General features: G+C 36.2%; 2 protein-coding genes across 2 annotated transcripts; one reads left to right on the top strand and one right to left on the bottom strand.

Annotated features, from left to right (window-relative positions):
* Positions 1 to 237: 237 nt before the first annotated feature.
* Positions 238 to 19,780, bottom strand: LOC140155096 (peroxisomal N(1)-acetyl-spermine/spermidine oxidase-like). Its single transcript, XM_072177796.1, is given in 7 exon segments — positions 238 to 709; positions 1,871 to 2,074; positions 2,664 to 2,925; positions 2,927 to 3,678; positions 4,578 to 4,669; positions 6,873 to 7,079; positions 19,366 to 19,780. Coding segments are annotated over 6 exon segments (1,614 nt in total). The 5' UTR covers positions 7,033 to 7,079; positions 19,366 to 19,780; the 3' UTR covers positions 238 to 565.
* Positions 9,308 to 16,770, top strand: LOC140154386 (protein unc-93 homolog A-like). The gene is made up of 5 exons (XM_072176952.1): positions 9,308 to 9,895; positions 13,566 to 13,969; positions 14,449 to 14,716; positions 15,637 to 15,960; positions 16,016 to 16,770. The coding sequence occupies exons 1-5, from the start codon at positions 9,418 to 9,420 to the stop codon at positions 16,405 to 16,407; spliced, it is 1,866 nt and encodes a 621-aa protein (XP_072033053.1). The 5' UTR covers positions 9,308 to 9,417; the 3' UTR covers positions 16,408 to 16,770.
* Positions 19,781 to 24,444: the final 4,664 nt, after the last annotated feature.

The raw sequence follows: 24,444 nt of genomic DNA, 5'->3' as shown, positions 1-24,444 counted from the left end.
ATTTTTTATTCAACTCTCTCAGCTAGGGTTAGCTTAAACATCAAAGTGGTTAAAGTAAAAGCATAATTGTTTACTTGAGATCTAAGGCAACTTGTGTTTTAATTTGTACCAACCCAAATACTTCTCAACAACATTTAACCTGAGAGAATGCAGACACACATATCCTTGCTTACTATCATGGATGCATGTCAATTCATTCTCTAAGCAATTGACCTTTTGTAAATCCATAATTCCTTAGCATTAGACCCCAGATCTCGTCATTTGATGTCATGCCGACTTGCGATGTGCAGTAGCGATGTTCGCTAAATGATGTGCGCATCGGCGTGATGTCAATTGATGATATCTGGGGTCTAACCGCAAGGAATTATGGGATTTACCAAAAAGGTCAATTGTGTTTACAATGATCATGATATGTACAGAATTCTTCATTTCATTTCATTTCATCAGGTACTCTATACTGACACTTTTGGATGAACAGAGCTGCAAACACTTATATTTCCAAGCAAACAAAATCTGTCATCTCTCTTTAAATGTTTTAATTGGTCCATTTGTAAAGAAATAAAATTTAAACAACATCTTTAGTTTTTGTAGAATTCTTGTACAACTTGATAAGCTTATCAGCTTGGCTGTATCCTGTTGCCATGGCACCATGGGTGGTAGAGTGGTATTCTTTATGGAAGGCTTCACCGGCAAACATCAGCAGTGGTGTCTGAAATTATAATGGGAGAGGAGACTTAAGAACTTATAACAAAGGGTTACTTTTAGTGGTCCTGACAGCTTTGACTATACACCAGGCACAAAAAGAAACTCGTCAGTTATATTCATCCTTGCTGTTCAATAACTTGATAATTTTGGATTATTCTGAAATATACATTTTGTTAATTGGACTTTTCTTTCTCATTTGACACCCTGTTCGTGAACATTGAGCAAGAATTGACCAAGATATGCGCCTCAAACTCTCAAACCCCAAAATGAAAAGTTGCAATTTTAAAGATTCAATTGTGCCTGTTACACTGTGTGCTTTATTGATTGGCCCGTGGTGCTTGTGTGCAATACAACAATGCGTTCCCATTGAAAATCGTTTATTTTTTTTAATGATACTTCGACCTCCGAGATCTACACGCCTTCTCTACACGACGCTCTTCCGATCTACCCACAGGGTGTCAAATGAGAAGGCAAAAGTCCAATTAACAAAATGCATATTTCAGAATAATCCAAAATTATCAAGTTATTGAACAGCAAGGATGAATATAACTGACGAGTTTCTTTTTGTGCCTGGTGTAGTTCAGTTGGCTACTTCGAGAGAGTGTGCTGTCAGTGTGTACCCTAATGCATGTTGCATTAAATTTTGTGTGTTGATGCAAAGAGCTGGCATGTTTATACACACATATGTACACCCCTACACACGCATAGTAACTCTGACAAAGCAGACGTCATGTCTTGAGGAAGCCAAATAAGGTATATTGCTGATCGAGATTGATGGGCAAACATGATGCATGCTGGGAATGAAAAGGGCTCAAAAGCTATAGAATTCATCACATGAGATCGCAAATTTGAGCCTTTTTCCTTCCCAGCACAACTTTTGCCTATCGATTGCTATCAGCTTGAGATTTTTGTTATAATATTGCCATCTTGCTTACAGATGATGTGGATTTTGTGTGGATACAGCAGTTTTTAAAAACAGCTGAATATGAACAAAAATGTGTTGTAACAATAATTTAATTTAACTATATAATACAAGTAAATTGTTTGTATACTTTCTTGCCGAGTATGGTTAATACAGTTAGCCTTCAGAACAATACATGTACATATTTTGAATCAATCTAATGTACACAAGAATTCTTTTTATTCAAAACATTGAATCTTTTACCTTGTTATCTTTGGTTTCACTAGTGTTTGGCCCATAAACCGGCTCCATCATGACATCAAACTCATTCCCAGAAGTGCCTGGTTGAACAAAAGCTCCATATGCACCACATATATATGGGTTACTGTACCAACGTGTGAAGAAGACTTCAACTGGCTCTGGAATTCTTGGATTGTTCATGAATTTACGAAGAACTTCAGTGGAGATCTACATAAATATGCAAAAAAAAAGATGATTTATTAAGTATGAAATAAGTATTCTTTCAAACTAATTTGGGACTCAATAATATAAATTGAAGAGTTTCAACGCGAAATGTGATAAATCCATTGCGATTTATTTTTGTAATCGCGCCATCTCTCTACAATTGTTTGACAGTGTTATCTCAATTTTCATATATTTGGCGCTTATCACGTTTTGAGATGAAACTATTCAACACTCTCTATGGTTGTATATTCAATTCAAATCAAGCTTAGGAAAAGTTCGGATCATTTTTACTCCAAGAAGACAGCAGCTATGGAACATTTTGTGCCCTCCTTCCAGCGTTAGCCATAGCCGGTATTGCGGAGCAAAATGCTATTCAACTTTGAGCACTTTGCTACACAATTTGGGAAATGTGTAGCAATTTTATGCCATAGACTTATACAGTGAAGTATGCAAATTTAACCAAAATAAAGTAGTGCAAGCTGATAATATTACTCATAAAAATGTCTTACGTCCAATGCTGCCTCCTCCTTTAAGATTTATAGGCCTCTTTTGGCAATATTTGTTAAATTTGTCATCCTTTTTGCCCACATACCTTGCCAATCTTGTCATCATCAAGCATTTCCATGTACTCAGCCTCTGCACCTGATATCCAGCCAACCAGCATGTTAGGATGCTTCTCTACAGTATCAAATCCAACAATCTTCTTCAAGAAGTACTTCTCAATCTCGCCCTCAGATGTGACCACTGTCGCCTGGTTAGGATCTGCATTGGCATAATCTTCATTCCAAAGCAACTGAATCCCATCAAGATCTACCTTCTTAAACATCTTCTTCCAGAAGGGTTTCTGTAACGAAGAATATCTTGTTGATGGTGCCAAACTGAAGAACGTTGAGAGTTCTTTGCTTATCATCTGGAAGAGCTGGGAAGAACAGATGGCTTTTGTTTTGTTTCAGGAAACCAACTGAAGCTGTTATAATGATGTGATCAGCTGAAAACAGGTCCCCATTCTCACATTTGACATGGATTGGCTTTCTATGCCCAGCTGTGTGGTCACTTTTATCAGACTCAGCACTCCAATCAATTTTGGTTACAGCAGCGTTGTACTTCACAGATCCAGCTGGTATCTTCTTCAGCAAGACGTCAAGCACACCTTGGTACCCTTTGTCACCCAGAGTGCAGTAGTAATCCCCTGGCAAGGCTGTGTAATCATTGAACCGCATCAGCGACACATCCTTCATACTCTGACATCCATTATCAACACATTCCTGTCGCATGCACCAATGAAACATTAACCGGTAGATTCTCTTGGTTTTATCATCCAGCTTCATCGTGGTCATCTTCTGGTCGAGTAGTTGCTCCAAGAACTCACCTACGCTTACATTTTCATATTTGATAGCTCCATCACTTGCGTCGTGCAGATGTTGCATTTCAATCAGAAGAGAGCTGTACAAGCAAATAGCATCTTTGGCGATATCCTTGTTCAGTAAGGTGCCATCTTCCATGAAGAACAGATCTTCCCCGTCATCAGATTGAAACCATTCTGCTGTGCTGTCCTCACTGCTACTCTCACTGCTACTACCACTACTACTTTCACTACCACAATCTTCCTGCATGAAGTAAATCAAAGTATTTGATAAAAAGGTTAGAATAGGGAATAAGACCAATTATAAGATCTGGGAAACCAGGGAGCTCCTTCTTATGGAATAAATGTTGCTTCCTAAGATGAGATACAGAAATGCTAATTATGGCAAGTTTTGCTTGTTTGCCTTGTACAAAAACTTGTTTATCTTTGCTGGAAATAAACATAGCAGAAGCTTTGACCTTAATCGACTGGCTGCCTATTAAGAATATTGTGTAATGTGATTGGTTAATTCCCCCCTCCCCCAAGTCGTGCATAGTTTGACTAGTTTACAATGTCATATGCATGTGGAATACTTGTGGATGGCTTTCAAATTGTTCATTGTGTCCGAGAACTAAATTACAACAACAGTAGATATAAACTTGATACCGTCATGTTTGCTTGGCCAGGAGAGAAACATATTGTGAACTGTAGGAAATACTAATTAGATTGTTAATCGGGATTGGTGATGAGAACTTTTAAGATATTTGGCCAAAAAGGAGAAAACCATTTTGATTTATTGCTCTACAGCATAATATATCCACTGACTGAATATAAAAAAGCCCATCTTAAACAAGTTGCCTTTCAGAGGTTCCATTTTGGTATAGCATTGTATTTTTTTGGTACATATTATGCACATTTCTTAAAACTATGGGTTATGTTATGTTTTATGTCAATGTTTTATCAAACATGCAGTTTCATCTACCTCTTCCCCATGCAAGCTAAGCCAACACTGGTATTAAATACACAGTCTTAGCCATGTTGGTGCCTGATGTATTGATGATAATGAGAATTAAAAACTGAATAGAGTAAAGTGTTACAGTTTCAATTGCCACAAATATTAAGGAACATATATGAAACAGCTTGTGCATAATGTAACATACATACCTCTAATAGGTTATGTTTAGCTGCCAATTCATAAATAGGATTCCCTTCTGTACCATGGATCCAATTGGCTCCCAGTTCTAACACAGTGTTTCCTGAATTGAAAACAAAATTGCAAGAGAAAAGAATGATTAAAACCGATTGCTGATACTGGATATATAGCAGATATAACAATTAACACACAGCATTCAAAGGAACAATATACATAATACTACAGTAACAACAAAAGCATGAACAATACAACAACTACTACAACAATTAATGCATTGGTTTTTGGAAGTAGTGTAACTAAAATGGATGTGGTTATGCTAAAAACTTAATTGGTTTTTGGTTCATTATCATCTGACTGGGTGCAAATGAAAACTTTTAGCAAAATGAAATGAATCATATTTGGCCTGAATTGAATTGAGCATACAACAATTGATTTGAGCATATTGTTCCACATAAGTACTATAACTACTATGAATTTAAGCACAATAAAACACCTAATAGGGTGCAAATCAAAACTAGCACTTGAGGAAATGAATCATATTTGGTGTGAATTGAATTTAATCATTTGAATTGATTTGATCATATTGTTCCATATAAATACTATGAATGTTGTACAATAAAACACCTAATCCTGATATTGATTGACACGAAGTAGTGTAACTAAACTGGATGTGGCTAAAACACTTGTTTACTGATTGGTCTCTATCGCTAAGTATATTAATTTATGGCCAATACTTATGTATATTTTAAAGAACAAAAGTAAATAAAATTTTATAAATTATACATAAATAAATTGTATAAATTATATAAATAAATTTATTCTCGGGACTCAATTTGTATGTCACCTTTTCATGTTTTATTTTACTTGGTGCCCTTCCAAATTAAAGGCAATTTACTACTTGCCTTGTAAAATCATCCTTGCCCTTCTTGGATCTTATTTTGAGGGCTGCACATATCAGATAGATTATCTTGCTACGACCCCGATATTAACCAGGTTGGCAACACTTGCTCTACAGTGTAAATTGTCTCACTTTACAAGTGTAAATTTGAATACATGTAATTTTTTAGATTAAAAACAATGATAAAGAACCTTTAGTATTACTATGTTTGATGAGAAGAACAAACCTTTCCCTTTCCCATCCCCTCCCCTCCTCCATTCGCCTCAACCAATGGTTAGACTGGAGAGCCCAATGTCAGAATTGGTTTCATCAATGTTGAATTGGGAGGGAACATGTTAAAAATCAAGTGGAAGGCATTTGAACAGAAAGGTCATCCAGGGGTCAAATTTTAGTAGTGCTCATTCACATGTGGTCAAAGGTCATCTGGGAGCAAATTGTTTACAACATTTGCCACAATTGGGCTCAAGCACCACTACCCATATAGCCCCTCAAACTGCATGGCACCACACAATTCTAGTTTCATAAAATATCCCTGGTATTAACATCCAAGATAATTGAACAATATACTATTTGTTTCAAGTTAGGAGTTTCAAAAAAGGGATGTTGACATGTATAGCCATTGTTATGTGTGTTTGTGTACTGTAACACATTCGTGCAGGCCTACCTGTGTACAAATACAATGATCTCTGATAACATCAAAAGATTTGAGTAGGAGTTTGACCCCAAATATTAGGGCCTGTCCTATATGAACAACATAAGCTTGAAGCCAAAGACCCCTTTGAAACCATAGAATATAATCACTGTGCCAATATTCTGACGGCTTCTGAAGATAGCAAATCTGATTACAGCTTAATTATCTTGATACTTGACATTTGGTAGAACCCAAACAATTAGCCATACAGGCTATGGATGATAAATGGGGCACTATTGTTTTTGTAGTGATAAATCAAAACAAGTTCGATGTTATAGGTTTTGAAATACAGCCGAAATAAAACATACATGAACATGTTTTTTCCAAATGCAGGTGTCAAATGGAGTCTTGAACCTACCCTCCTCACCTTAATTCACTGTCCATAAATTATTTATATGTAAAGATTCATCTTCTGCTCAAAAATATTTACTCACTGGGAGGGGGAGGGGTGCCCCAACTTGTTGAGGCAAAAAAACCCAAATTACAAAAATGTCCACTTTTTCTGCAATTTTGTGCAAAATTGGTTGATTTTGCCCCCTGAAATTCACTTTGCCCCCATATCCCCGAAAAAACATTTCTAGTGCCAGTGTGTTGTAGTCTTACATGAAAACATGTCAGAAACATTTGGACTAAGTTTCAAGACAAAATTTCCACAGTAGCCTTACATCACTTCTACAGCATATAGAAGATGCCAATTGCCATGGTGAAAACACTTACCCATTTGCCATGTACTGTGTATCCGTCCACCAGGTCTATCCATAGCCTCAAGTACAGTGATATCAAATAGTCCTGAGTCAGCCAGTTGAGCTGCGGCAGATAACCCAGCCATACCAGCTCCAACCACAATCACTTGAGGTTTCAATGATGATGATGCCATAGTGAATGACTACAGGATTGCTTCACCAGAGTTGGTTGTTCTCGTTGCTGTAAGAAGTGAAGTGAAATATCGCAAAAAATTGATTAGAAAAAAACCCAGTTATTTTATTTATTAAGAATGAAATGGCAATAGTATAATTCTAATTGATACCTTGGTGTTATAATCCTCTTTTACACAGCAAGATTATATTAGTTGATGCATGCACATACTAAAGGTTGAATGAATATCCAATATTAATCATGGTAATAAATGGTATACACTGATTAGTGGTATTCTAAGAAGTTTCAACCAGGCCCGCACGCAGGATTTCATTTGGGGTGCTGATTTTGAAAAAGTGGATCTTTTTCCAAGGGGGGGGGGGGCAATTTTGTGTAAAGTGGACAAAATTTGACTTTTTTTTTCAAAAAAGCGTAAAAAGCCTTATTTTTTTTTGCTCGCTACGCTTGCAAATTCTGAAATTTTGGGACTTTTTGTATAATTTTCCAAATTGGGGGGTGCAGCGCTCATTCAGTGGATGTAAAACAAGTTTGTGAGATATGAATAAATGAAGCTTGTATAACTATACAAGATAAGATCACACAAGATAAGATCATACAAATTGATGAATTGTTTCAGTAACAAACATATTGTACTGGCTACTTCACAAGGTTATAAGTCTCTCCCTGTTTCCAGTCTATAAAACATAATATCCAATAAGAGTTCAACAGGATGGGATGAAGTCTTTCCTTTGTGACTTCATGTTTTTAGAGAAGTACTATAAACATTTTCTGTTTGAATTAAGAAGTGTCCATCTTTTATACCAAGGTTTTGGCTAGATAGCATAACAATATTTAAGTTTCTGTTTTCAATAATTAAACAACTGTCCATTAAACAAATGTTTTGGTTACAGCATGTAAATGGAGCAACCATTGTTTAGATGTGTATTTACCTTCCCTTTATTGGAAGCCTTGAAAACAAAACCAGATAGATTTGCAAAATGATTTTCCATTGTTTTGAAATGTAACAAAATACATAAATGCAACTTTGTTTTCACTAAAAAATTGTAGTAAAGTAATTTTATTTGTGAAAGAAACGTATAAGCAACAGTTTGGCTTCATCAGTTAGTGAGTTCTGCTGCACAAATTCCAGGTGTAGGGACTCTTGTAGTCCTTGAATCTCGTTGATACACATTGTCTACTGCATTGGCTACAGGGTAGCTGCATAATTTTTCAGTTCAGTACAATGTTGACGCTTCGGTCTACATCAATTTCAAACAAGTAATACATGTAGGCTGTACATGGCTATTAAACATCCCTGTAGCATCATCTTCAGTGAAATGGCAGATGACCCCTTTTCTAAGCCAATTTTGGTATATGGATGGGTGGTTCGTTTTTTAAAATTGTCTCTATTTTTTGGAAAATAGCCCAATTTTGCCACAATCTAGAATTTCCAAAATGTCCCCCCAAATTTTGCGGAAAATTTGTGAACATAAAAGGCAATTTGGGTTCAATTTGGCCAAAATTTTTGACTTCAATTGGTATATCAATGAGTCCAAGTTACTTACAAAATTGGTATACTGATGGGTCCATTTTCAAATTCTCAGCAGCACACCCCTACCAAAACCAAACTTGAGATGTATATCATCACCAGGAATAATCATTCCATCTACAACAAGCTGTATCCATGGTAGTTTGGTATAGAACTTATTTTTGAAAGCACCATTTTTGTAGACAGGTTGCCCATACAGAACGTTGAGACACATAACATAACATTATAAAAAGCAAACTAACTTTGAGAGTTCACATGCTATTACAAATTTACAATGCACATTGGTCTCATGTTGATCTACTACGGGGTTCAAAGGTGCGCGGCATGGCATGCATACTGGGGTCTTTTGGAATAAAAGATATTGAACATTTGTACAGTGTATCATGAAGGTCAATGTTTGGGTTACTCTGTAGATACAATAAATTAATGTAGCGAGATATTTTTGCATGCTTTTTTAGTGATTTTAGTAACAGTAAAGTGGGTATTTAATTTGTGTTTTCACATATATTCACATTAAGTACATGTGCTATAAGTGTAATAAATATTTTTGCGGGGTTCAAAATTAGCGGCTGCCTAGTGTGGATTGATTGTGAAAATTAACCCCCTGCAAAAATTCCTGCTATACAGTATAGATCATTGTGCCAGGCTCCTAAACCATGTAAACCCCGGTCCCAAACAATGATGTGTGCTGTTAGATAATGCAATGTACTATATTAGCTTATATTTAGTTCAAGAAAGATCACTTTGGCACAGCAGCAGCATCATAATAGTCCTGAAAGATCAGAGAAGTACTGCTGCTTCAACATCCATTGTTTAATAATAAAGCTGTTTTACAGAGATTGAACATAGTTACACTTTATGGTATATGTGGATTATTTCTCATGCATGATGGAGAGACATTGGAAAAATCTTCTTGGTGTTTGTGGAGGTTTATTCTTATCCTATGGCTCATTTATCACAGTAGTCAGTCTTCAAAGCAGTATCCACATGGACGCCAGAGGAACAGCCTCTCTCAGTATGTATAATATATGCCATGCTTTTGCCATGCTATTTGCACCCATTATTATTGCTAAAATTGGAACAAAATGGACGATGGTTTTTGGTATGTTGTGTTTGTGCATTTACATTGCATGTAATTTTTATCCAGAATCCTACATTTTATTGCCGGTTTCGACTCTGCTGGGAGTTTTTGTCGCACCACTTTGGGTGGCCGAAGCCACACATATAACCACAACTGCCATGCATTTGGCTTCTACGACAGGGGAACAAGCTGGTGATTTGGTTAGTCGTTTTACCGGGATTTATTATTGGTTTGAGAAGTTCAGCGCAATTCCAGGTATGGTAAAAAATTTTTTATTTTTCTTTCTTCCAATCCAGTGACTTTAATGCTCAGGTTGCTACAAGCCCAAACTTAAAAGGGTATTTTGTGATACACAGCATCATCCCCCCACTTTTCTCAAAAAAAGTTGAGATTTTTATATCACTGGCAACCTCTGGCTACATAATATTTATGTACCAAAATAATCTTGCAGATTAATTCGTTCAGCAAAGATATCGTGAAATTTGAATTTACAACACATTGTCTATGGGGGCAATGTAATACACATAATCATGCATAACTCGTAAATGCAAAATCGGAATCAACTGAAATTTTGGGAATAAGCTTTTTTCGTGAATATCTGAAAAATGTCATAAATTAGAGGATGCTAGGATCACGAAATACTCCTTTAAGATGAGGTACATGACAGCAATATTTTTAAAGGAAGTGACTGGTCATGGATATGCTTGAAGGAACAGAATATGACCACTGAACTGTTCGGGGCACTCCCATACATACGTCATGTGCTCATGAAAAGACCTACACCCAAAATCCTACACCCAATGACCTTGTTTTTTCAGCATGCAGCCTACACTCAATGACCCCTTTTTTGAACAATTAGTCCTCAAAATTGAAAATTCAATGCACTACGCACACATTTTTAGCAAAATGAACAAGTTTTGTCTATTTTGTACTGTCAAATTGGGTAAAAAACTATTTTTAATTGTCAATGATGTGAAATTTTGGGCGCTCACATACAAAATCACCCCATTTTTGATGTTGCCAACACCGAAAGACACCCTTTTTTTCTGAAAATTTCTACACCGATAGACCCCTAGTTTTATACGCTGGTGGGCACAGGTACGTCACTTTCATATTCGAGAAATTAGCAAAACAAAGCAACTTTACAAAACATAACCAAAAGACAAGACAAGGGACGGGAAAAAAAAAAAAAAAAAGATTAATTATATTTAGAGACAAGAGTCATTTTGTTTTAAATTGAGCAATATTCTTACTATTATGATTTCTTTTATATATAACGTTTGATTTTCTACTTCGAGGTTGGTCAATAAAGTAGTTGGAAAGTGGTCACTTAAAAAAAAATTAAGTGACAGTTATCATAATTGTTGATTTGATAATATTGTCACTATTTGTAAGGATATCTATATAAATAAAAGGAAGTCGCTAAATCTTGTGCGCGAATAGACTCAGAGATGATTTCACTTTCAGCTCTGATTTATTGGTACATTGATCGGGTACATATTGCCATTAAACCATCTGAGGAAAAAAAAAAAAAAAATTGGTGGTAACTAAGAGAATAACATAAAACACTGTGGTGTTGCTATGCAAAATCGATCGCAGTGGCATTGTGGGTAATAAGGACAGTGTGAACCGCGTAATAATATTTCCATTGAAAAACCATACGCAGAGCAACATTGCCCCTTTTTCTGCCAACTGCGAGGTGGCCAAGAAATGATTCAGGCTATCTAGATGCACAACAGCGCATAATTTAATAATGATCTTACGAGCTTTTCGTCCCTCACGCAGATCTACGCGCCCCATTTACCGCCACTGCATCAAGGTTGGCAGCCAAGAAATTAAGGCTACGACGCGTGAATCAGGTCTTTGCGTCATCACTATGGTAACGTAGGAAACAGTGGTCTGGTAGTCTAGAGTGGTGGTAGTGCCTGCGTGGAGACTCGGGGTGCAGACAGTCAGTGTACAATTTCATTATTTATTCTAGGCCTATGAATCGTCCGGAGATTGAGGAATATATACGGGAAATGCATTGCACTTTATTTGGTTGAAAACGGTCAACAAATATGGTTAAAACACAGAGGAGTAAGATAAGACAGAGCGCGTACCACCAGTCAAAGTCTCCGCCTCATCCGATAATGAGGGCCGATTGTTCCATGAAATGCGACATGCGAGACTGCTACGCAATTACCGCGTATTTTCATGGTCTATCGCGTAATCGCGAAGCACGCATACGCTCTATCGGCGATATCTGGCGAAGGCACGCATAGCGCTGGCTGGCGTGATTGTTTGACACAGCACGATCGAACAATCGGCCCTCATGAATATCGCGAGAACTGGTACCATACAATACACGGGACTTTGACTGATGGTACGCGGTCTGTTTCTCTTTCGTCCATGGGTTAAAACCGGAATTTTTTTTCCCGGGCCTTTTTATTGTCAAAACTCAGTGGTAGCGCGTGCACCGTAACTAACTGGCAGCTGTTGGTGTTAGTGCGTTGGCGTACAAGGATGTGACTTCGACGCACGCGGTCGCATATGCATAGGCCAACTTTCCGTGCCAGAGAAATAGAAAAGAAAAGAAAGTAGGACAAAACTGAAAAGGTAGGCCTACTATGGATGGGTTATGGGTACAGGGTTGTGGATTAGAGTAAATAAATAAATAAATCTATATAAATAAAAGGAAGACGCATATGCATAGGCCAACTTTCCGTACCAGAAAAGAAAAGAAAGTAGGACAAAAAGGGGTAATGGGTTTGGTTAAGAGATTACCAAAATGATAAAAATCGTAAGGATACGGGAGGCAGGAAGGAACCTAAAAAATGAAAGAATAAATAAATAAATAAATAATTCATGAAAAAAGGAAGCTAAAATAATGAGAACAGAATTAAATACAAACGGAAATCACAAGCTATAACTTATAAGCAGGAAATATGAAAATGGGAACAAAATAATAGAAAAAAAACCTAAAGCTAAAAGGACAAATCTAAGTAAGGGTAGATTTATAAAATAATGCATATGAACGGGTTCAATAAATAAATAACATGGGAACGGAAAATCACAAGCTAAGCAGCATATATCTATTGGAACAAAATAGATTTATGTAGAAGAAACTGAAAAGAAAGAAAGAATAAAATGAATAAAAAAGAAAAGAAAGAAAAAGACAAAAAGATACGGGTATTATACAGGTTACTAAATGAAACGGAGCAAAATAAAGAAGGAAAGAAAGAAACTAATCAGGAAACGTAAGAAAAAAAAGCTAAAATTAAAAACTAATCAGAAAATATAAGAAAAATGAAGCCAAAATAATGAAAACAGAATTAAATATATTAACATAAATAACGGAAATCACAAGCTAAGCAGCATAAAAAAGAAGCTAAAAGGGAAACGTAAGAAAGGACAGATTTAGAAAATAATGGGAATGCGGTTAGGCCTAAATAAATAAATAACATGGAAACGGAAAATCCCAAGCTAAATAGCAATTTTTTAATGGGAACAAACTAGACCCATGTAGAAGAAACTGAAAAGAAAGAAAGAAAGAATCTAAATGGAAATGCAAGAAGGAACAGGTTTAGAAAAATAAAATTTACCTTTTCAATGATTCTACCTTTTCAGTAATTCCTCCTGTTTTAGTGATCGCTCCCATTTACTCATCTAGCGGGGACCCGCGCGAAGCGCGGGTATCCCGCTAGTTATCAATAATTGTAGCAGTTGATTATGTGATTCTTGTTGGTTTATAAATAGTAGGTATTAATGAACAGGAGTAAAGAAGTTCAAGGTAACAATGAGTAGGTCTGTCGCTGTCTACTTTAAGTAAATCAATGTTGAAATCACCCATAATATTATGTTTTTATCCGAAGTTAACTTCTTAAAAATTTTAAATTCATGGAAGATATTTCACTTGCATACCCAATTTGCTTTGTCATTCCAGGTAACCTTATATCGATCCTTTGTTCTTTACGGGGAAATTTGAGACCGGCAGGCAACCATGTTAACCAATCACTGGATCACTGTGGTGGTGCCCCATTGAGTTGTAACCATGACACTGACATTTATAGCAATGCTACTGGACACAACATTAATGTTGATCAAACTTTTACAAACATCTTATTTGCGGTTCTTCTTGGATGCTGTGTCTGTGGAATACTGTTGTCGGTTTCTTTAATAGATACACTGTCATCGTTTAGTGACAATACGCCATCTAAAACATTAAATGTTCAAAGCTTACTTCTGGCAGTTTTAAAAGTGATGAAAACTTGTCACTTTGCTCTGTTGACACCAATCAACATACTGAATGGACTTGAACTAAGTTTCTATTTTGGAACATTTACGAAGGTTAGTTCAAAGATAATTTGTCATCCTATAAAAGTTATGCAATAATCATGTTTATGCCAAGGGAATCATGACACCTAATGCAACTGGTTGTTTGCACATATAATGTATTATGATTCTATCCTCCAGGGGGCGGATCCAGCCCTCATCTAAAAACGAGGGGGGGTCAAAATTGTATTGCCGATTTTGACCCCCATGTTCAATTTCTGACTCAAAGGACTCCCACCAGAATGGCCAATAGAGTTTTATTTGCTGTCAAATTTGGCCAAGCTAAGTGAGCTAGAAAAAATTTCATGATTGGGACCCCCTTTCAAAAACCTGGATCCGCCCCTGCTATCATCAGTATCATCATATGTACATTGTAAGATTTGACAAATATTGCATCAAGCAAGTTATGTGTATTGGTCCTGTGTGTGTACTGAGTGTCATTCTGACATTTTACATACAATAACATTTCTATCCATTATATTTTCCCATCCCAGTCATTCATAAGTTGCACAAGAGGTCTCGAAAACATTGGATTTGTCATGGCAACTGGTGGTATTGGGGGTGCTGTTGGTGCGGTAGTCTCTGGCACAGCTGTTAAGTACACTGGGAGGATGGCTGTCTTCTCAGTGGGCTTTCTGAGTCAGATAGTGTTTCTCATCTGGATGTTGCTATGGCAACCACATCAAGCTCATAACTGGGATATATATGTGATGGTAGTTGGACTAGGGGCAGGAGCAACTTTAAGGCAATCACAGATAATTGGTAAGGGAAAATAAAAACAAGATCTAGAAAAAAGTGTTTATATCTGCTCTCAAAATATGACTCATGATGTATGAGTGTGCCAGCATATTCCTGTGGATTGATGTGCCTCCCACCCCATAATTAAGACCCTGCTTAATTATTCTTTTATTATACAAACAAAAAGAATGAATATATTCTATAGGTTGTAATGGATTGCAAACAGTGATATACAATAATACTTTAGTGAAATTCTACCATAATTTTGCAATAGACTGAGATGGAAGTTCAAGTTAGAATAGGTTTTGATTACCATAAAATTCCATCTACAAACCTCTGAACAAGGTTTTTTTTGGACCAAAGAAACAAAAGGCAGTGTCCCTCCACATAAATATCGCTCCATTCCCACCAAATGTCACGAACCTTAACATTTGTTGTCTCATTTCGGTAGTCGTTGTTTTAGTTACACCCACCCACACTACTGTTGTTTTAGTTGCACCCACCCACCAAGCATATATGTTAGTTGCTTGTTTTAAAAAGAGAGACTGGCCATGGAAACCTATGGGGAGTAAGAGAAAAGAACCCATGATGGAGTACCCGGGGTAATCCACTAACAAATGCAAACTTGCTCAGGCTCGGACCAAGTCGAACCGACCCTCCAAGTTTGAGGGCCATGCGACCTGTCAGTTCCGAGAATAAGGGCGGACATACAGACTACCAGTATTATTATACATGTAGATAAGACCAATCTACATGTACTGTAATGTTTTGTGGAGGGCGACTACTTTTTGTCTCTTTCGTCCAAAAAACCCTTAGAGGCATATATGCATGCATAGATAGAATTCTATGATTATATCAGTGAGCAATTAATGGAAAGAAATAAATGAATGTGATTTTAAGAATGTCAATAATTATGAATATATTTTCTTATTTTATTTATCCAGCATTAATTGGCATCCTCTTTCCAGACAATAAAGAAGGCGCATACGGGGCTCATCTATTCTTTCATTACATCGCCTACTCACTAGGATTTCTACTCAATATTTTCTTATGCACATTTCATCAGCTGATTATATTAACTTCAATTCTAGTGCTAGCCATGGTTACATACTATGTACTGGAATATGATATCAAACAGACTCAAAAACAAGAGAAATGCGAAAAAGAAACTAAATTGACAAGCTTTGATGAAGTGAAGGATTTACTTCAACCTCTTACACAAGAACACAAAATGGCCTCTCTCAACAAACTGAACAAAGACGATCGTTATAGAGACTGATTAAATAATCGAATGAATGAGATAAGAATGTCAATAATTATGAGTCTTTTCTTATTTTATTTATCCAGCATTAATTGGCATCCTCTTTCCAGACAATAAAGAAGGAGCATATGGGGGTCTTCTCTTCTTTACTTATATCGCCTACATGTACTCATTAGGATTTCTACTCAGTATCTTCTTATGCACATTTTATCAGCTGATTATAATAACTTCAATTTTAGTGCTAGCCATGGTTACATACTATGTACTGGAATATGATATCAAACAGACTAAAAAACAAGAGAATTGCGAAAAAGAAACTAAATTGGCAAGTTTTGATGAAGTGAAGGATTTACTTCAACCTCTTACATGTACACAAGAACACAAAATGACCTCTCTCAACAAAGACGATGCAAAGACTGATTTATTTCAAGCAGAGTCAAGTACCAGGACATAAGAAAATAAGGGACCATTCACAAACACTTGTTAGGGGGGCCTGATGCAAAAAAAATTTCATCGTGAAAATTTTTCTTTACAGACCTCAAAAATTTCAGGCCCCCCTTTTTGACATGAAAATTATGGGTCAACCCCATAGAAAAGCATGGTCATTTTTTCAGGGCCCCTCTTTGCAGGGTCAAATATTTTAAGGCCCCCCTTTTTGCATCAGGCCCCCCCTAACTAGTGTTTGTGAACGGTCCCTAAGTGGGTTTCATTTTATATCAGTTAAAGTCTTGTTCAAGATCCTCTCTTACTATGAGCAGCTGATCTCCCCAGCTGGTGGTGCTACAGATGTGACTTAATAATATTCAACTTCACAAATTGTGTGCAAAATGGGACTTCATTTAGATTGCAGTAAGCAAGAAAATGTCAGATTGTAAATGTAAACCTGTAATTTCAATTTCAGATATCTACATGTAGTGCTCTCGAGCTGCTACAGAATGACAGTTGTTTACATTTTGAGAGTGTGCACAGTGTAAACACAGAAATTGGGTTCCGATTGGCTTAGTCAATCATCTGACAATCATAACAACAGACTGATATAAATCTGATTGGCCAATTACATGTCAAAACATTGATCGGGGTGGGTGGCGCTCTTGAAATGCAACATTGAAATGTAAATGCAAGTTTCACCCCTTATTGGCATTTACTAAAGATATTAGAAATTTTACTCCCTAAATGGTTTAAGACACTAAAACAGACCCTTAAATGGTGTAATGACAATTTTCTCACAAGTACATACATGAGGTACTAATAAAGGGAATACACTGGAACTACATTGATTCAATTTTCTTTGTTTTGGTTTATTACTTGTGTACCTGAGTACCATCTCCAGAACCATCTTTATGAGTATGACGAACACTCTGCGAATAATATCCCAAGTGAAGCCCTAGTGGACAACCCCTTACTTCGGCGAGGATGACAATTTTGTCATCCTTGCCTGTTTACAAACAGAGAGGTATCAGAAGGATGATGCAATAGAGTGATTCACGCAGCATGAATAGGGGTTAAAAAGCTGTGTTAAGTGCTTCCATGTGCTTCTTTTGTCCAGTCAAGAGGTTGATATGGCCGAGCGGCGCTGTTGGCTGGGTGAATGCGACTGGCAAGGGTGTAAGCCTTGGGCTTGCCTTACAGGTGGGTGAGAATTTTCTTCCTCTCCCAAAATGTTCCTATGAGGGAGCGATCGTAATTTACTGACGGGGGGGAATGGGCATTTTGAGGGGGAGCCCAAAATTTTTGGGGTCTTGAGGGGGAACGACATTTTTTTATTGAAGCAAAAGGGGGGAGTGTTAAGTTTGAAATGGAGAAATTTGGGAAAACAAGGGGGGAATCGGAAAGTTTTGAGCAGACACGAGGGGGGAACGCGATTTTTTTTGTCGGTATTTTTTCCAAAATGCCCATTGCCGCAAATAACGATCAGTCCCTAAGTTCAGAAATTCTACAATTGTGACCCGATGTGAGCTTGGTTGTCATGTGGCGAATTCCATGGTGTTTAGATTTGGCATTAGAATGATTTTTTTTTGAAGGAAGAGGGACTGTTTTGGATTGAATCAAATTGTATTGAAATGAATGGTACGAAGCTTCCGTGTCAATTTGTGATCATGTGGGGTGGGGGACTTTTGTATTTATTGTAGTGAGGATATTGCATTGGATATTGAATATTGTTGAATTTTGTTAAGCAGGTAAGACTGTTATGATTGATAGTTAGAGAATAAACGATAGGAGTTTTTGTTTTTACTATCCTCTACGAGTAAAAACAAAAATTCCTATCGTTTATTCTCATTCTTAGTCAGTTAAATATTAAATTTTAATAACTGTAAACTAATTTTTAAAACAAAAACTAAGTCACCGTTATAAAAAACTCCCCTTATAATAAAATGAACGAAACTTGTTTACAACTTATACACATATTCTGTTGCGCGTACTGCTAGCGCGTGCGAGTATTCCGCACTAGTCTACGCATACGACGCAATACATACGCGCACCTCTACAAGCGTGTTACGTGTTATCAACACTCATGATGATGTGGGGTCTTCTACGGCCTGATAGACGGCACCCGAAATCATGCGATTGTCCAATCAGAGTATGTGTCTACGAACTAGACCACTCCCACTGACTAAGAATAGCCTATGTAACAATTAAAAGTTATGTATATTATAGGGGCAAGGAATCCAATTACTACACTGGAATTTCAGTAACCCAAGACAAGTGGTTTGTTATTTATGATAAGAAAAGAGGTACCGCTAGAATGTACCTCGTTTCCCATCATATACGGTATACTGAACCGCTTGTCTTGTGTCAATAAAATTTTAGTGTAGTAATTGGATTCCTTGCCCCAATAATATACATAAACTTTTGTTACCAGTGTGTTATTAGTTTTTGAGAAAAATGCAGAAATAGTCACAAATTTACCACAGGGGTGTAGCACCCCCTTAAACAGCAATGTATTATTGCACTGACAATGTTCATAAAAAAATACATTTATACTAAACAACCCAATAATATTATTAAGTTATACTAACATCTCCCAATCCGCAAAACGAAACCATGAAAGCACACCAAGCGCCTGTCTCCCCTCGCTGGCACCAACAGCCAAAGCTGCACAGCGCCATCAGTTTATTTGGTGTGTATATTTATAGTAAACAATAATAAAATAAAAACCAAGCAAGTTGTGTTTTTATTTCTAATCTGGGCATACTTTTTATGCAAAACAGTTGCGAAGTAAATCTAGTAATATAAGACCGAATTTAGAAGCTGCCAAAGACAAAGTGCCGTGGCAGGCGCCCCAAAAACATGTCTATTTATTGCTTTAAGTTTAATTCTAATAAACATTGATTAGTTTGGAAAGTTGGACGGAATGCATTCCATCATGATTAAAAACATATTTTTATTTATCAAAAACAGAAATAATACATACCTTTTAATATGTAATACAGCTGGCACTTTTGCAGGCACTTGCAGTTGCGCTGCTCACTGCTTGTCACCTTGCCTCCCTCAAAAACAGATGATATGTTTCTCTCTCTTATCAATGCGAATGTCCTCGTTGTCTCTTGGTGCAAGTTTTCACGTGAAACAACTTCAGCACCGGTATATTTTCTTCACACAAGATACAGCTATCAGTAAGCTTATGATAAAACAGATGGTTCAACAACAGACCGATTTACGGCCTAAAATCTTATAGTTCTTGTGATCATTTTAAACCTGATTTCTCGCCTTCCCGACAAAATTTCCTTCCGAAGCCTTAATCCGTTTCTCTGATATCTCCTCCTGGTGGTTACGTGAATGATAATAATTATTATCAGGTCAATACACCCATGCACCGGCTGTGTCCTGCTTTGTTTGCAATACCGATTGCGACATAATTAATGTGTCACCAACACAGGAAGTAAATCATCACCTGGGCGATAATACATACCGTGGCGCCCACGCAAGCGCCACGCACAACCACTAGGGTTGGGCAGTAAAGGGGCTTTCCACTTTTTGACTTTTTGAGAAAAACAGCTTGGTTTTGAATATAAAAGTGTTGATGAATAGAAACTAAAAGAATAGGTTTGGTACAATTTTCAAGCCTTGAGTCTATTTAGGGACCCCGGGTTAGGGGACCATGCCCGGGGACCATGCACAAACACTTGTTAATAGAAAAAAAAAAAAAAAAAAAAAGGGGGGAGGGGCTTAAAAGTTTTGAACCTCCTAAGGGTAGGCCCTGAAAAAATGACCAAAAATTTCTGTGGGAAATTGAGTTTATAGGCCTATGCTTTTCTATGGGGTTGACCCATAAATTTCATATCAAAGAGGGGGCCTGAAATTTTTGAGACCTGAAAAAAAGGGGGGGGGCGAAAATTTTCACGATTTTTTTGCATCAGGTCCCCCTAAACAAGTGTTTGTGAATGGTCGCTTATTTTGTTATTTCTGTTATATCGCACCTTTCGTGGATGTAAGCTGGCTTTTGCATCAAAATAAATTTACCCCTTTTCTAGAAACCACCTTTGCAATCAAATTCGAGTTCATTTTGTTGCACTGCTTTGTTTTCAAAATCAAAAAGAAAAATTGAAATATCTCATTTTAATTTTTTAATTTAATATGAATTTTTAATTAAATTCAGCAAAAATGGCATTTTTTTAGTATTTCCGCTAGACTACTTTTGTTAATTAGAATGATTTTTTCAAACAAGTGACCCAAAAACAGTTCCTTTTGGGTTTAATAGTAGGCATGTCCACTAAAAATTGAAGTACTTTTAAATTGATTCAGACCTAACTTATTGGCTGGGAATTGATGAAAGAAACATTTTGGCGTTTAAATAATCTTAATCGGACGTTTCATTCCAGAGATATGGCCTTTCGAGTGTCACGGTTTTATATAGGGCTGCTAGAACATGTTAAAAAGTTAAAGTCCAAAAAGGAATACTAACAGAAAGTGCAACTTTAAGGTACTTTTTCTTAATGTATTTATTAACTAGCTTATCTGGAACATTATATTTGCTTATAACAACATGAAAATAAGATCATCCTGAAAATTTAATCGATTTTGTTGACATACAACAAAAAATATAAGACCTCAAAACCCATGGTTTGTTTGGTGAAATCTCAAGCATGATCATAGATGGCCGCCATGGAAAATATCTCCATAGAGGAGATGAACAATAAGTGCATTATTTCAAATGAAAAGCGGTAGTCTTAAACATTGTTCAATCTTTTAAGGTCAGCACATTTTATCTTCAAAAACTATTATATTTCATCATGGCATAAGTTTGGTAACATGAATCACTACCAATTTTGAGAAATTTGCTCCAACTCAAAGGTTATCTTTACTACATTGAGCAATACACTGTGTGTGCATGGAAGCCATGATGGATAGCATATGAAATAGACATGGCAGTGAGAAGTGCATGGGGAACCGGAAGTGCATGATTTGAGATGGGCCGCGGTAGGCTTAAACATTCTTAAATTTCTTAACATCCTACACATTTTGTCTTCAAAAATAGTTAAATTTTATGAGTATGTAAGTTTGCTTGTCTGATTCACTCCAAATTCGGAGATAATTGCGTTTGAACACCTGATGCACGGAATGGTGTCACTTCAACCTGTTGTAGTTCTCATCTCATTAAATTTTTCATTAAAAAAGTTGATCTCTTCATGAAGGAAGGTCCTCTCTATTTACTGACCAAACAGGAAAAAGTTTGGTTAATGTTTTCCGGTGGAATCAGGAATTTCTTGAAACACCCTGATATAGGCCTACATTTGGATCAAAACAAGTATGTACGCCATTTAACAGGCCTGGGATTTCTTGTATCGATCAGTTTCTCCATAGACAATACGTGTGTGAGTGCACGCACACAGTAAATGAAAAATCTTTCTAGTGGAAACTGTATTGACAGTGGGCATCCCTATTAATAGGTAAAAGGACATTCAAGGCTACTATTAGCTACTATTATACATCAAAAAATTAAAACAAAACTATTCTATATAGATTCTTGAAAGACTAGTGTTCAACAGATGCATGAATTACATTAATAAATACAATATTTTAAATGAAAAACAATTTGGTTTTAGGTCTAATCATTCTACGTATATGGCAATTTTGGAATTAGTTGATAAAATCAGTACTTCAGTTGAAAATAATGAAACTACAGCAGGAATATTTTTAGATTTGTCTAAAGCCTTCGACACAATAATTGATCACAGCATTTTGTTATACAAGTTAGAGTATGGTATTATGGGTTCAGGGGAAATGTATAAATTGGTTTACAGATTATTTGTACAATAGGAAACAATATGTATATTACAATTCATGTAAATCCAGCTCACATGAGCATTTCATGTGGTGTACCTCAGGGGTCGATTTTAGGCCCATTACTATTCATACTGTATGTTAATGATATTGTAAATACTACCTCTGTTCTAGAATTTGTTTTGTTTGCAGACGACACTACTATTACCTATTCACACCCAGATATTATATCTGAATTTGATCTCATTAACAAGGAACTAGAAGAGGTCAATAATTGGTTTAAAGCAAATAAGCTGTCTGTAAATGCAAGCAAGACAAATTACATGCTACTCGGTACAAGTCGTAAAACATGTATTCATAATGATAGTGTTAACATTGTATTGGATAACACGAATTTGGAAAGAGTTAAAAATACAAAATTTCTTGGAGTAACAATTGACGAGAACCTGACATGGAAAAATCATATCGATAACATTGCAAAAAACATGTCTAAGGGTATAGGAATCATTAACAAAATTAAACATTTCGTACCTGAGCATATTCTATATTCATTATATTGTACACTGATACTTCCTTATGTTAATTACGGTATTATAGCATGGGGCAGCACTTGTAAAACATACTTAGATAAACTTTTCAAGCTGCAAAAGAGGGCACTTCGAATTGTATCAAATAGTCATTACCTAAGTCATTCCGCTCCTCTGTTTCAGAACTATAAAGTACTTAATGTCTACGATACCTATGATCTTGAATTAAGTACTTTTATGTATAAACATTTTACAAATCAACTTCCAGAAGCATTTCAAAAGTATTTTGTAAGGCAGAGTACTCTGCACAAGTACCACACGAGAAATAATGAAGATTACCAGGTTCCTAAATCTAAAACGAATTTCGCTCATAAAACCTTAAAATCACTTGAGAAACATATAAAGACTATAAAGACGATCAAGCATTTCAAAACCAAAGTGAAAGATAATATTATTCTTAATTATATTTAGTTTTTTTATCTAATTTCTTTGTACGGCTTAAAGTAATTTAATTGTGTATCGTATTATCTGTAATATAGTTAATGTAGTACTGAATTTATCACGGTAAATTTTTTTTCTTATTTTTGATCAAAAAACAGGCTTTTTTGGTTTTTGTTAGGGTAAAAGAGGGGTGGGGGTGGGTTGTGTATTGACATTTTGCGGTATATTTTGTTGTTGTTGTTATCTTGAAACTTTTTGTTGTTGTTAGGACAGGGGGTTCTTATTACAGGCTATCCGGCCTTCCGAGAACCTCCTCATTCAATGTATGTGTTTAATTGTTGTGCTGTTATATTTTATATTTGAATGAAATAAAGATGAATGAATGAATATATTCATTTTAAGTTCAGAATTCCAAAAATTCCCTACTTGAAGATTTCCCAAACGGGAAATATACGATATGGCGATATCTCTGGAAGGGAAGCTTCAAGCTGGTATGAAGCTCAAACAACCACCAAAATGTGTATTTTTACCCACACTATAATGTCATGCCAATAACTTAATTTCACCCAGTGGTTGATGTATAAGGGCTTTTGCAACTATAAAGCTCTACAAAGTAATTTTATCAGACCATCTTAAAAGATGGTCTGATAAAATTACTTTCCCCCTCCCCCTCGCTTTGGCCATGCCAAAAATCTTTCCCCCCTCCCTTTTGATGTGCTAAAAAACCTTTTTTGCTAATAAATGATAGAGGCTTATGGATTACAAGGGGAGGGGAGATGTTTTGAAGCAATTTTTGGCAAGCCGAGAAGGGGGATGTATGGTTGACCTTGAGTTATAGACAGACAGGTCAAATGTTTGGCTCCATGGTCAAAAATTAAAAAATGCCCAGATTTTGATAAAAAGGTCTCAAATTGTCAGTTATGCTCAACAACATTTTACACAAAGAAAAAATTGCCTAGCTGTTACCCAAGCAACAAAACACATGAGAAAAACTACTTGTAGAGGAATCATTTCGTGGGTTTTAATTTGCGGGTTTAACAAATTTTGTGCCATTTTAAAATTTGGTTGGTCAGGCATTTATTTTTTTTTAGCAAATTACTTAAAAATCTCCAAAATGTAAATAAATTGAAATTGTTTTGTCATTTTTTCCCCTCCCTTTGCAAACATTTCTTTTCAGTCAAAATAAATCTACTTTTTGCCCCCAAACAGCTGATTTTACATGCATAATGGAAATTAAAATGAATAAAAAATTCTCAAAAAAGTAAATCTGGACGGTCACCGTCAGGCCACCCACAGAATAG

Source organism: Amphiura filiformis, chromosome 6 (assembly GCF_039555335.1).
Source record: "Amphiura filiformis chromosome 6, Afil_fr2py, whole genome shotgun sequence".
NCBI lineage: Eukaryota > Metazoa > Echinodermata > Ophiuroidea > Amphilepidida > Amphiuridae > Amphiura > Amphiura filiformis.
The sequence above is the reverse complement of the archived record's forward strand: the minus strand, read 5'-3'. Positions and strand labels throughout refer to the sequence as shown.